This window comes from Artemia sp. Qi Xiang Cuo, chromosome 3, assembly GCF_049724085.1.
Source record: "Artemia sp. Qi Xiang Cuo chromosome 3, ASM4972408v1, whole genome shotgun sequence".
In the NCBI taxonomy this organism is placed as follows: domain Eukaryota; kingdom Metazoa; phylum Arthropoda; class Branchiopoda; order Anostraca; family Artemiidae; genus Artemia; species Artemia sp. Qi Xiang Cuo.
The window spans coordinates 45,618,399-45,632,471 of NC_142796.1; the positions used below are offsets into that span (position 1 = coordinate 45,618,399).

At 32.0% G+C, this 14,073-nt stretch overlaps 2 protein-coding genes across 2 annotated transcripts; both read right to left on the reverse strand.

Moving 5' to 3' along the window:
- Positions 1-4,539: 4,539 nt before the first annotated feature.
- LOC148954161 (general transcription factor II-I repeat domain-containing protein 2B-like) lies at positions 4,540-5,109 on the reverse strand. Its single transcript, XM_089086179.1, has one exon. The coding sequence runs from the start codon at positions 5,107-5,109 to the stop codon at positions 4,540-4,542; it is 570 nt and encodes a 189-aa protein (XP_088942305.1).
- Positions 5,110-5,202: 93 nt separating this feature from the next.
- On the reverse strand, positions 5,203-7,535 carry LOC148954162 (zinc finger BED domain-containing protein 5-like). The gene is made up of 2 exons (XM_089086181.1): positions 7,459-7,535; positions 5,203-5,899 (listed from the first exon to the last, which is right to left on the reverse strand). The coding sequence occupies exons 1-2, from the start codon at positions 7,533-7,535 to the stop codon at positions 5,203-5,205; spliced, it is 774 nt and encodes a 257-aa protein (XP_088942307.1).
- Positions 7,536-14,073: the final 6,538 nt, after the last annotated feature.

The following is a 14,073-nucleotide window of genomic DNA, read 5'->3' on the forward strand; positions in this document are numbered from 1 at the left end:
GCTAGCTAACAAGGAAGTATCAAATTTCCTTTATGCTTGTCCCATTGAAAAACCAAGATTTTAACAAATCAAGTAATTAAAAAGTAACAAAACAAAATATCAAGAACAGTATTTCTCAATTAAGCAAATATTGGCGTACCCATTTTCAAAGTACCACGGGTAGGGTACCGAAATAAAAACATTTTTGGCACTTGTGTATTATATAAAACACATTCAAGAATTTCGATCGTGAATGATGCGAACATGAAACTGGTCAAGCAACTTCTTTATACCAAACAATTTGCTTCGGCTCGGTTGGAATATAAATTGTAGCTATATTTTATTTAAGTATTTAGTTGGTATTTTGGTTAGTTTAGGTTAGTTAGTATTTTGGTTGTTCCAAAATTATTTAGTTTTTATGGCCGTGCCATGTTTTACTCGGTGTTGCCACGTTGAACAGACAAAATGAATAATCGAAACTAATTAGTTAAGTATGATAACACTTTTCACCTGAAAAATTCAAACTTCAGCGATTTTTCGACTCGTGGAGATAACTGCACCTTCAAAAGAAAGCTAAATCCTCTTAACATTTTTGGCGCCACATGTTTCTAATTTTTTTTTTCTAATTTAACAGCAATATTTGTTTCCAAATTTGGCACCGAAAATCAAGACCGTATCCAGGATTTTTTTTTGGGGGGGGGGGTTACAAAGGGTTTTAGGTACTCTTGCATAATATGGGCCTTTCTAAAAAGTCAAGTTTGGTTAATGCTAATGAAATAAAATAGGATGAATATATAATAGTTTGGAAACAAATTTGGGCTATATATTTGCACATAAGGGGGGGGGGAAGGGTAAAGCATTGTATATATTAAATACGTAACCTAACCTAACCTAGGTACCTCCCCCCCCTAAACCCCAAAAAACAAGTTTAAATATCGTATACACAATAAAAACCGCGGTATCATTGTATTACTCTATAGCGGTTAACCCATCAAAAACGGGTTTTTCGTGACTGGTTTCCTTGTAAAGGCCCATATAATGCAAGAGTACCGGGTTTGACACGCACAAAACTCAAAAACGTAGAAAAAATTGTTTATATTCATTTTTGTTACGTTGTTACGAGTCGGACAAATATTTCGGGGGGAGGGTTCAAACCCCGTAACTCCCGCTCTTGATCTAGGCTTGCCGAAAATTACCAAAAACTTTACAACTGTATATTTTCATAAAAAGTTGAATTTCCGATTTTTACCAATTTTTTAAGATATGCTTTGTTTTCTAAGTTTTTACATAACCTACGCAACCTACATTTAATTATAAAGTTCAATCTACGTTCAAACGTTCAATAATTTTCTACGTTCAATCAGATTTCATCTTCACTGTCCTTTGTACGTCAAAAGTTTTTGGCTCGTTTTCTATCACTAGGCTTACAGATAAACGTTGGCATGTCGTAATAGGTTAGCTCATGACGAGGCTTCTAATCGCAGTTTGAATTATGTTTGTGAATCTGGATTTCGAGACTGATTGAATGAGTAGAAATTGTGTAATTGTTTATTTTCAATGAGACAACCTATAATTGTTTTGATTATTTTTACACCAGGTTATGCTGGGTTTGAAACACATCTTTGAAAGGGTTTTTCATCTGGATCATAGTTCAAACAAGTGAGTATTTCTAAAAGTTGTCATAATTCTTTTCCTGGTGAACTGGTAGGCCTACTAGGGTACTATTCTACTTTAGTCACTTTTGGCTATCTTGGAAAGGAGTTAGGTTAGGAAAATGAAAGGTAAAATTCTACTTTAATTACTTCTGGCTATCTTGGAAAGGAGTTTGGTTAGGAAAATTAAATTTTCAGGGATAGATCTACAGGCTAAAGTATGGGTCAATATATACGAAATCATATTATTGAGTTGGACTAAAGTGAATACACCATTCGATGCCTTTTTTTATGCTGATTACGAATATAATAAGAATTTCTATCGGAAATGATTTCAGCCCCCCCCTATATAGGCTATACCGAACCCAACCTAACCTAACCCTGAATTGGCATATATAGGGGGAGGGCTGAAATTCATTTTCGATAGAAATTCTTATTATATTCGTAATCAGCATAAAAAAAGGCATCGATTGGTTTATTCACTTTAGTCCTAACTCAGTAATATGATTTCGTATATATTGACCAAAGTATGTCCCAGGAAGGTATTTTGAAGTACCAACCTCAACTCCTCCCTCTAGAGGGTCCTGACCTTTGATGACCTTTAAAAATATGTGTGTTATAAAAGTGAAACCTTGTAAAATAGATCTTCTGCTTAAAATGAAGTCCAACAGAATTGTTTTTGGCTTCACAACTCTGCTCAATCCTGATTTATAGAGTTTTAAAGATAGGCCTATGCAAATACATTTCCTGAATTTTGAAAATTAAAATTGATATGGCTGAAAATACTACTCAAATAACAGGAATTGCATTTTCAGAACTAAAGCCAGAGAAAAAGAATGTTATAACAGAAAATTAAGGTAAAATTTTGTTTTGTCAAAATTTCAATAGGTCATGTAGATTTAAACCTGTCATGTAGGCAAATTTCAGGATCCTCTAGAGGGAGAAGGAGAGAAGATCAGTACTTCAAAATACTTTCCCAGGACATATTTTAGCCTGTAGACCCATCCCTGAAAGTTTCATTTTCCTAACCTCACCCCTTTCCAATATAGGTAAAAGTAACTAAAGTAGAATTTTACCAAATGAAACTCTCAGGGGTGGGTCTTCAGGCTAAAGTGTGTCAGGAAGGTATCTTGAAGTACCTACCTCCACCCCTCCCTCTAGAAGGTCCTGACCTTCTATGACCTTTAAAGATCTCTGTGTTACAAAAGTGAAACTTTGCAAAATAGATCTTCTGCTTAAAGAAAGTACAACAAAATTGTTTTCAGCTTCACAACTTTGCTTAATCCCAATTTATAAGGTTTTAAAGATATGCAAATACATTTCCTAAATTTTTAAAAAAAAACATTGATATGGCTTAAAATTCTGCTCAAATAACAGGAATTGCATTTTCAGAACTAAAGCCAGAGAAAAAGAAACTGAATTGAAAATTAAGGTAAAATGCTGTTTTGTCAAAATTTCAATAGGTAATAATCCTGTCATGTAGGCAAATTGAGGACCCTCTGGACACTCATTCGGCCCTTCAGGGCTTGTAATAGTAATCTTTTGAAATAAATATCTCTTTATCTCAAAATACCTTCCCGGGACATACTTTAGCCTGTAGACCCATCCCTGACAGTTTCATTTTCCTAACCTAGCCCCTTTCCACGATAGCCAAAATAGCTAAAGTAGAATTTTACCAGGTAAAGTTCTTGGTGAGAGGCTTATTACTATCTTTGAAGGTAGTTTTGTTAGGTAATTGAAACTCAGGAATGGATGTATCCAACAGCCTAAGGTATGTCCCAGAAAGGTATTTCTAAGCTCCTCTCTCCACCCCTCCTCCCCCATTTAATTAGCAATATACCTGCATTTGTGTTAATGTTTGTCCTCAACAACTTCCCAAGGTTAAGATTGGCCTCCCAAATAAAATTTTACTCAATATGTTTACTTAAACAACACATGTGTAAACATCAAATTATTAAAGATTCACTTTTTCTACACGAAGTTCATCAAAAGTCAGTGCCCTCTGTATTAAAAAGCATGGCACTAGATAATTCTAATGACCTTGCCATTGTATGCCTATGCTTTGGTCTAGGACAGTGGTCGGCAAACTTTTTCGCCAAAGAGCCATCCATATATGTACATTACTAGGATTAAAAAAAAATTAGAGAGCTAGATGGGTTTATTAATGTAGTAAACCTTTATTATGATTTTAGACCTTCATTAAATTACGGGTACACTGAATGAAACTTGATTTCAAATTAATAAAGATTATATTTATTGATTAAAAAAAGAATTAAAGTAAGATATTAATAAATTTAATTATGACAATAACTGACAAACACTTAATGCGAACAATGTCCTTGCATCTCCTTGGACAGTTTGAGTATGTTAGGTTTGTATGTTGTTGTTTTTATTTTTAGGCACTATTCCGGGTTCTCATCAATAAAACGACTTCTCAATTTACTCTTGATAAAATTCCTGCTTGAAAAAGATTGTTTGCATAAATATGTAGAACCGAAAAAGGCGAAGAACACCAAACCCGAGTTTTTTCAGCTGATCATAAGAGTCAGGAATACTATTCCAGGTGTTGAACATGATCATGTCTTTCTTCTCCAGGTCTTTCAAAGCAGACCACTTGTGTTGAGAACTAAGTTCACATTTGTTCTTCTCCAGTATTTCCAAATCAACACAAAGACGTTCAAATTTAGAGCTCCATATTTCCTTGTTTTTTAAATCCAGCAATTGTATTTCGAAGTTACTAATGTCGATGCCAAAAGGAGAAAAATTTAAATCTGTCATCGTAGCTTTAAGGGGGTTTTTGGCGAATGCTAAGGTCCCTTTTCTGTTTTTAAATTCCTGAAACCTGCTGAGAAACTCTTCTCTCATTTTTAAAATGGTGGTTTTGAAGTAGTGTTTGTCAATAGAGGAATTATTTTTTTGGCGATGCTTCAACAGGCTCGGAAAGTGAAACAGTTTCCCTTTCAAAATCTTGAGCAAAAAGAGATAATTTATTTTCGTATGAAGTGACTTCTTCTAACATCGAAAAAATAGTATTTCCTTTCCCTTGTAGTTTATGATTAAGCTGGTTTAGATGAGACGTAACGTCTATCATGAAATAAAAGTTTTGTAACCACTGATCGTCCGTTAGTTCTGGATAGTGAACACCCTTCTCAAGAAGAAATGATTTGATTTCTGGTAATAGTGATGCAAAACGTTTTAAAACGTTTCCTCTTGATAACCAACGTACCTTGTTATAAAGCACAAGATCAGCATACTCACTGTCCATTTCAACTAAAAATTCCTTGAACTGACGATGATTAAGAGCTTTAGCCAAAATGGAGTTAATTATAGTAATCACCAATTCCATAACTTTACGAATTTCTTCTGGAAATGTCTGCGCACAAAGCACTTCTTGATGAATGATGCAAGGGTAAGCAAGTATCTCGCGATTAATTTTTTCTTTCAAAATAGCAACAAACCCTTTTCTTACGCCGGTCATACTTTTGGCCCTGTCTGTTGAAATCGACACAATTTTATCGAGGGGAATATAATGTTTATCCATACACTCAATTACAGCATTTGCGATATCCTCTCAACGTATCCGATCTTTGAGTGGCAATAATCCTAAAAGTTCTTCTTTGGGACCAGTATGAGAAATAAATCTTACAAAAAGCGAAACTTGCGCTGTATCATTTATGTCACAAGACTCGTCAACTGCTATTGATAAAGCCGAAATCAATTTCAGATCTTCGATTAGCTGGATGGTTATATTCGAAGACATTTTAATTGTTCTATCTTTCATTGTTTTGGCAGACAATGGTACCTCATTAATTTTTTTTAGAATATCTGCTTTATTGTTAAAACCCCGAAATAGCTCTTCAGATGCATTTATAAAACAACTTTTTATGTATTCACCGTCTGTGTACGGTTTCCCTCTCTTAGCAATCTCTTGACTGATAACAAAACTTGCCATATTAACATTGCTGGAAGATTGCATCCAGTTCTTAAATACAGAAGCTGATGTCTCTTGGTTCTTCTGATGTTCCTCAAATGCTTTCTTCCTTGCATCACCGAGAGGATATTTAGTGCTAAATGACGCGTGTTTAGCTGTAAAATGTCTCTCCAAATTTGACTTCTTGTTATGCGTGAATTGTTCCTTACAAATAAGACATGTCGGAAGACCATTTAAGTTTACCATAAATGCGAAAGTCTCGGTCCACTCAGCTCTAAATTCACGGTTTTCATCTTCTAATTTTCTTTGCTTCTTTTTGGTAGCCATTTCAAGGCACCTAAAAAAACATTTCAAATTATAATCTTTTCAAAAGCCACCAATACAATCTTAGTGTCATTTTTAAATTGATGAGAAAAATACCTGTTAGATGTGCAGCTAGATGGAAAAATACAACAACTTTAGTCTTCAAGAAGGTACCCTTGTAACACGCACAGACACGATAAGCTCCGACCACTACCTGCAACTGACTGCTGACTGGCTGCCTAGGACATCAATTCACTATAATGTAGGAAGGGAGGCAATACTTTAAATTTTTTTAAATTGAAGATACAAAACGAAGGGGTCTCCAAAAACTATGGGAGTACTTATGTTTTTTTCCGGGTTTTAATGAAAAATTTGCATTCTTGACCATGGAGCCAGGGAGGAGGGATGTAGGATCTTTATGTAGGCCCTATCTGTGTGCCCTGCATTTGAAAATATGTATAGTTTATCTAAACAAATATTATATAAGATCGTATCTTCAAAAGAAAATACCAAAAATGACATTTTTCAAAATCTAGGGGGCAATTACGCCTCCCATATCCCTCTAATTGATGTCTATGCTCTGTGTCTATTTATGATTGTTTAACTAACCTCAACTACTTTCTATGCTAGTAATAACCCCTTAATTTAGGTTTTTACTATTTTTAGTACTAGGCTAATTATAACTAAAGATATAGTCATCAGAGGCAACGATGTAGCGTTGGCTATAGTAAAGGCCATACGGCTCCAATGTCTTATTATTTTTTTTTCCAAGAGGCACTTCATATGGAAGGGGTTGTCATACAAACTTCAAAGGGGGCTCATTCGATTGGAAATCGAGAGTTATAGAGCCCTTTTCAAGGGTCAAAAGTGATTGGAAGGCAACTAAGACCCATTCCACGTCCACTATTTCCTCGAACACATCCAATCAAAATTTTTAAATAGCCATTTTGTTCTACGTAGTTGATTTCCAGATAGAAATTATGTTTTTGAGGACACTCCCCAAACAGCCCTCAGTTGTAAGTTATACCCTGGGGGCATATAAGGTTTTTATAAAAAGCTTTGTCGTAGAAACTTCAAAGAGGACTCCTTCGATTGGAAATTCAAAGGGCTGGTGCCCTTCTTAATAGTCGAAAGTGATTGGAGGACAACTAACCTCCCTCTGACGCCCACCTTTTCCCCAAACACATCCAATAACTTCCACACAAACACATCAGATTGGAAATTGAAAGTTCTAGTTCACATTTTAAGCGTCAAAAGATATCAGAGTGTAAACAGCCCCCCCCCCCCACGCCCTTTTTTCTCAAATGCATCTGATAAATAATTTTCGAGATAGCTGTTTTGTTGAAAACAGTTTAAAGACCATGTAATAAAAACTCAGGTGTCGAAACAACCACCCAGGGCCCGGGGGCAGGCGTTTTAAGTTATGCTCTGGGGGCATATATGGTTCTTATGGAAGGGATGATAGTATAAACTTTAAAGAGGGCTCATTTGATTGAAATCCACATCCGAATCGAGCTATATCAACACTTAATAATTGCATTAAATGTATCAATCCACTAAAAGAATACAATCGTTACGTTTTACACATTTTACGTTTTGTATTTAGTTCCCATCAAATCCGATGGAGAATCTGCTCCGAGTTGGGCTAAATTTCCACTTTCAATTTTCATATTAAAGGTGTCAAGCCACTAAAAGAAACATAATTCTTATCTTTTATATATTTTATGTTTTATATTTAGTTCTAAACGAATCTGATCAAAATTCGCGTCCGAATCGTGCTAAATTACCACTTCTGATTCTTGTATTAAATTGGTCATGCTACAAAAGAAAGATAACTTTTCTAAAATTTTTTCCATCTTATATTTAGTCCTCACCGAATTTGATGAGATTTCGCGTGCGAATCTTAAAATTACCCTTTCTAATTTTCGCATTAAACGTGGCAACTTTTTAAAAGAAAAAATTAGTTTTTTATTAGCAGAATAAGATCAAAACTAAAAGATTTCAAATTTGATCCGCATAATATCAATAACGCAGTACAACGGGCGTAGTCAGGATTTTGTTCGGGGGGGGGGGAGTATTTTTTCAGGGGAGGTGGTTTACACAAAAAAAAACTTTAAAAAACGTATAAAAATTTGTTTATTGTTGCATTGAATGCTGACAAGGAGAAGTATTTGAACTGTGAAACAAGTACAAGTGGTAGCACTATCGGAAACGTATGCGTGCGTTGTTATGACACTAAGGAACTAAATTTCTTTGGAGTACCAAAAAATTCAATTTTACAAATGGTGGACATGCGAAAGTATCATTTCCAGAGAAGTTAGTACTCAAGGAGAATGCCGACATAAAAATAATAGTTGATGAAGAGGTATCTTCTTGATAGTGGTTCTGGTAACATGCTACCTATGGATAGAACCTATCGTCATCTTTTAGGTATTAGCATTCAAATGAAACAAAGGGGAAAAGAAAGGACTAATTTTCTACTAATATCATAAACCATATCTTGTCGACGTGCCGGAACTGTTACCTTTGTAAAAATAATGTTGTAATAGACAGTGAAATTGCCGGAAAAATAAAAAGGGCATTGGTAGAAAATATCACTAAGGAATATAAAGATAAATCGATGAAAACCAAGTGCCAGCAAACGTTACTACCATTGATCAAACAGTCAATGAATAAAATAATACCAAAGACAAAACGCATATTGAACCTGTCGGTGACACACCAGTAAATATTGTGTATGACGCAAAATAGAATAATAATTATTCTATTGATTGAAAGCTAAGAGAAGACAACAGCTACAATATCAAGAGAGAACATGGTGAACTATTTTATGGACCAGATTCAGAATGTCCAAAGTTGTTCATTGACATTAATGAAGTATCATAATATATTTTTTGTATTAATATTCTACATGACATTATTTTATTAAAAATATACTATGCATTACATTGTTGTCTTCATTATTTTTAGAGTATGCTAGCATATCAAACGTTTAGAATGTCTATTGAAACATCGGAGATGTAAGAAAATGAATTTGCATACATCTATTGTCAGACACATGGGATAACATTGACAAAATCTAAGTATCAGAGTGAATAAGGTTTTTCTATCAACATCCTTGTGAGATACATCGGATAAAATTGACTAAATCTAAGTATCAATTTAAACTAGTTCCATAACAACATCCTTTGTTAGATATGTCGAACTACATTGTCGAAATATAAGTACTCGATTAAATGAATTCGATATCAACTTCCCTTTGTCTGATACATTAGAAAAAATTGAGAAAATCTAAGCATCAGAGTGAATACGTTCTTTATTATCGTCTTTTTGACAGATACGTTTCATAACACTGACCAAATCTACGTATCATTGTGAATAAATTCTTTATCAACTTCTTTTGTTGGAGAGTTCGGGATAAAATTGAAAAAATCTATGTTTCAAAGGAATTGGATGTTTTTTCAATATTCTTATTCGGAAATTTCAGCTAAAATTATCAAAGCCTAAGTGTCAGATTGATTAAATTCTGTATCATTATTTACTGTCAGATACTTGGGATAATATTGACAAAATCTAAGTATCAGATTGAATAAATTTGAGAAAACCTAAGCATCAGAATAAATAAATTCTTTATCAATATCATTTGACAGATACGTTTGATAGTGTCAGAGTGAATAAATTCTTTATCATTGTCTTTTGTCAGATATGATAGATAAAATTGAGAAAATCTAAGTATCAGAGTGAATAAATTCTTTGTCAATGTCTTTTGACAGATACGTTTGATAACACTGACCAAATCTAAGTATCATAGTGAATAAATTCTTCATCAACTTCTTTGTCTGATACATCAGATAACATTCACAAAATCTAAGTATCAGAGTGAATAAATTCTTTGTCAACATGCTTTGTCAGATATGCTTGATAAAATTGAGAAAATCTAAGTATCAGAGTGAATAAATTCTTTATCAATGTCTTTTGACAGATGTTTAAAAACACTGACATAATTGAAGTATCAAAGTAAACAAATTCTTTATTAACATTCTTTATCGATATCATTTGTCGGATACGTCGGATAACATTGACAAAATCTATGTATTAGAATGAAAAAATTCTTTATCATCATCCGTTGTTGGATATGTCTTTATGAACAAATTGTAAGCAAGTAACAAACTCTTTCTTGAATTCACATCTGGTATACACAATACAGAAATTTCATTCAAGAAATTATGAAAAAGTTGTAAGTAAGTAACAAACTCATTCTTGAATTCGACTCTTGGTTAAAAAATACAGAAATTTAATTCATGTAATTATGAAATTTTTTTAAGTAAGTACCAAAATGCAGAAATTTCATTCAAGAAATTATGAAAAAATTGTATGTAGAAAACAAACTCTTTCTTGAATTCACATCTTGGACACACAATACAGAAATTTCCTTCATGAAATTATTAAAAAAATTGAAAGTCAGTAACAAGCTCTTTCTTGAATTCACCTCTTGGATACACAATACAGAAATTTCATTCCTGAAATTATTTAAAAATTGTAAGTAAGCACAAAAATGCAGAAATTTCATTCAAGAAATTATGAAAAAATTATAAGTAGGTAACAAACTCTTTCTTGAATTCACCTCTTGGATATAGAATACAGAAATTTTATTCATGAAATTATGAAAAATTTTTAAGTAGGTAACAAACTCTTTCTTGAATTCACTTCTTTGATACACAATACAGAAATTTCATTCATAAAATTATTAAAAAATTGCAAGTAAGTATCAAACCCCTTCTTAAATTCACCTCTTGGATACACAATACAGTCATTTCATTCAAGAAATTATGAAAAACTGTAAGTATCAAACTCTTTCTTGAATTCACCTCTTGAATAAACAATACAGAAATTTCATTCATGAAACTATGGAAAAATTGTAAGTAAGAACCAAAATGCAGAAATTTCTTTCAAGAAATTATGAAAAAATTGTAAGTAACAAACTCTTTCTTGAATTCACCTCTTGGATACACAATACAGTTATTTCATTCATGAAATTATGAAAAAACTGTAAGTAGCTAACAAACTTTCTTGAATTCATCTCTTGAATACACAATACAGACATTTCGTTCAAGAAATTTACATTTCATTCAAGAAATTATGAAAAAATTGTAAGTAAGTACCAAACTCTTTTTTGAATTCACCTCTTGGATATAAAATACAGACATTTCATTCATGAAATGATGAAGAATTTGTATGTAAGTAAAAATCAAAATGCAGAAATTTCGATACACAATACAGAAATTTCATTCATGAAATTATGTAAAAATTGTAATTAAGAACCAAAATGCAGAAATTTTATTCAAGAAATTATGACAAAATTGTAAGTAAGTAACAAACTCTTTCTTGAATTCACTTTTGGATACAAAATAAATAAATTTCATTCATGAAATTATGAAAAAATTGTAAGTAGGTAACAAACTCTTTCTTGAATTCACCTCTTGGAGACAAAATACAGAAATTTCATTCATGAAATTATGAAAAAATTGCATGAAAGTTCCAAAATCCTTCTTGAATTTACCTCTTGGATACAAAATACTGACATTTCATTCAAGAAATTATGAAAAAATTGTAAGAATCAAAATGCAGAAATTTCGATACACAATACAGAAATTTCATTCATGAAATTATGAAAAAATTGTAAGTAAGAACCAAAATGCAGAAATTTCATTCAAGAAATTATGAAAAAATTGTAAATAAGTAACAAACTCTTCTTGAATTCACCTCTTGGATACACAATACAGACATTTCATTCATGAAATTATGACAAAATTCTAAGTAGCTAACAAACTCTTTCTTGAATTCACCTCTTGAATACACAACACAGACATTTCATTCAAGAAATTTACATTTCATTCAAGAAGATATGAAAAAAATTGTAAGTAAATACCAGACTCTTTCTTGAATTCACCTCTTGATTAGACAATGCAGAAATTTCATTCAAGAAATTATGAAAAAATTTTAAGTAAGTAGCTAACAAACTTTCCTGAACTTACCTCTTGGATACACAATACAAACATTTCATTCAAGAAATTATGAAAAAATTTTAAGTAGGTAACAAACTCTTTTTTGAATTCACCTCTTGAATATAAAATACAGAAATTACATTCATGAAATTATGTAAAAATTGTAAGAATCAAAATGCAGAAATTTCGATACACAATACGAAAATTTCATTCAAGAAATTATGAAAAAAATTGCAAGTAGGTAACAATTTCTTTATTGAATTCACCTCCTTAATACACAATGCAGAAATTTCTTTCAAGAAATTACGAAAAAATTGTAAGGAAGTAACAAACTCATTCTTGAATTCGCCTCCTGAATACACAATACAGAAATTTCATTCATGTAATTATGAAAAAATTGTAAGTACCAAAATGCAGAAATTTCATTCAAGAAATTATTAAAAAATTATAAGTAGGTAACAAACTCTTTCTTGAATTCACTTCTTGGACACACAATACAGGAATTTCATTCCTGAAATTATGAAAAAATTGTAAGTAAGTAATAAGCTCTCTTGATTTCACCTCTTGGATACACAATACAGAAATTACATTCAAGAAATTATGAAAAAATTGTAAGTAAGTAACAAACTCTTTCTGGAATTCACCTCTTGGATAAACAATACAAACATCTCATTCAAGAAACTATGAAAAAATTGTATGTATCAAACTCTTTCTTGAATTCACATCTTGGATACACAATACGGAAATTTCATTCAAGAAATAATGAAAAAATTGTAAGTAAATAACAAACTCTTTCTTAAATTCGCCTCGTGGATACACAATACAGAAATTTCATTAAAGAAATTATGAAAAAAATTGTAAATAAGTAACAAACTCTCTCTTGAATTCGCCTCCTGGATACACAATACAGAAATTTCATTCAAGACATTATAGAAACATTGTAAGTAAGTAACAAACTCCTTCTGGAATTCACCTCTTGGATACACATTACAGAAATTTCATTCAAGAAATTATGAAACAATTGTAAGTAAGTAATAAACTCTTTCTTGAATACACCCCTTGGATACACAATAAAGACATCTCATTCAAGAAACTATGAAAAAATTGTAAGTATGTAACAAACTCTTTCTTGAATTCACATCTTGGATCCACAATACGGAAATTTCATTCAAGAAAATATGAAAAAATTGTAAGTAACAAACTCTTTCTTTAATTCGCCTCGTGGATACACAATACAGAAATTTCATTCAAGAAATTATGAAAAAATTGTGAGTAACCAACTCTTTCTTTAATTCGCCTCCTGTATACACAATACAGAAATTACATTCAAGAAATTATGAAAACATTGTAAGTAAGTAATAAACTCTTTCTTTAATTCACCTATTAGATAGACAATACAGAAATTTTAATCATGAAATCATGAAAAAATTGTTTTTAAGTAACAAACTTTCTTGAATTCACCTCTTGGATACACAATACAGAAATTTCATTCTTGAAATTATGAAAAAATTTTAAGTAAGTAACAAACTCTTTTTGAATTCACCTCTTGAATACACAATACAGAAATTTCATTCTTGAAACTGAAAAAAAATTATAAGTAAGTAATTTTAAGTGGCGCGCCACTCTAAGTGAACCTGAATTAAACCAACTTTTTGCATGTCTCTCTCACTATAACTGTGTGTCTGAGTGGGTGTGCTATCATCTAAAACCACTCTAAACTAAATTCAACAGACAATTATGTCATAATTTCTTGAATGAAATTTCTGTATTTTTTATCCAAGAGACAAATTTACGAAAGAGATTGTTACTTACATACAATTTTTTCATAATTTAATGAATGAAATTTCTGTATTAGGTATCCAAGATGCGAATTCAAGAAATAGTTTGTTACTTACTTACAATTTTTGCATAATTTCATGAATGAAATTTCTGTATTGTGTATCCAAGAGGTGAATTCAAGAAAGAGTTTGATACTTATTTACAATTTTTCATAATTTCTTGAACGACATTTCTGTAACTGTTATGAAGTTTTATTTGATGTGTTTAGGTGCTTTAGCTGTAGATGACTGTATACTCCCTTTATGGGGAAGAAAAACTCAGGCTCGGAGGTAAATGAACTTTGGTAGCATGCCTTAGGCTATGACCAAACTAATGAGGCGTAACGACTGGGTATGTTCCAGAGGTTAAAAATAGATCCTAGAGA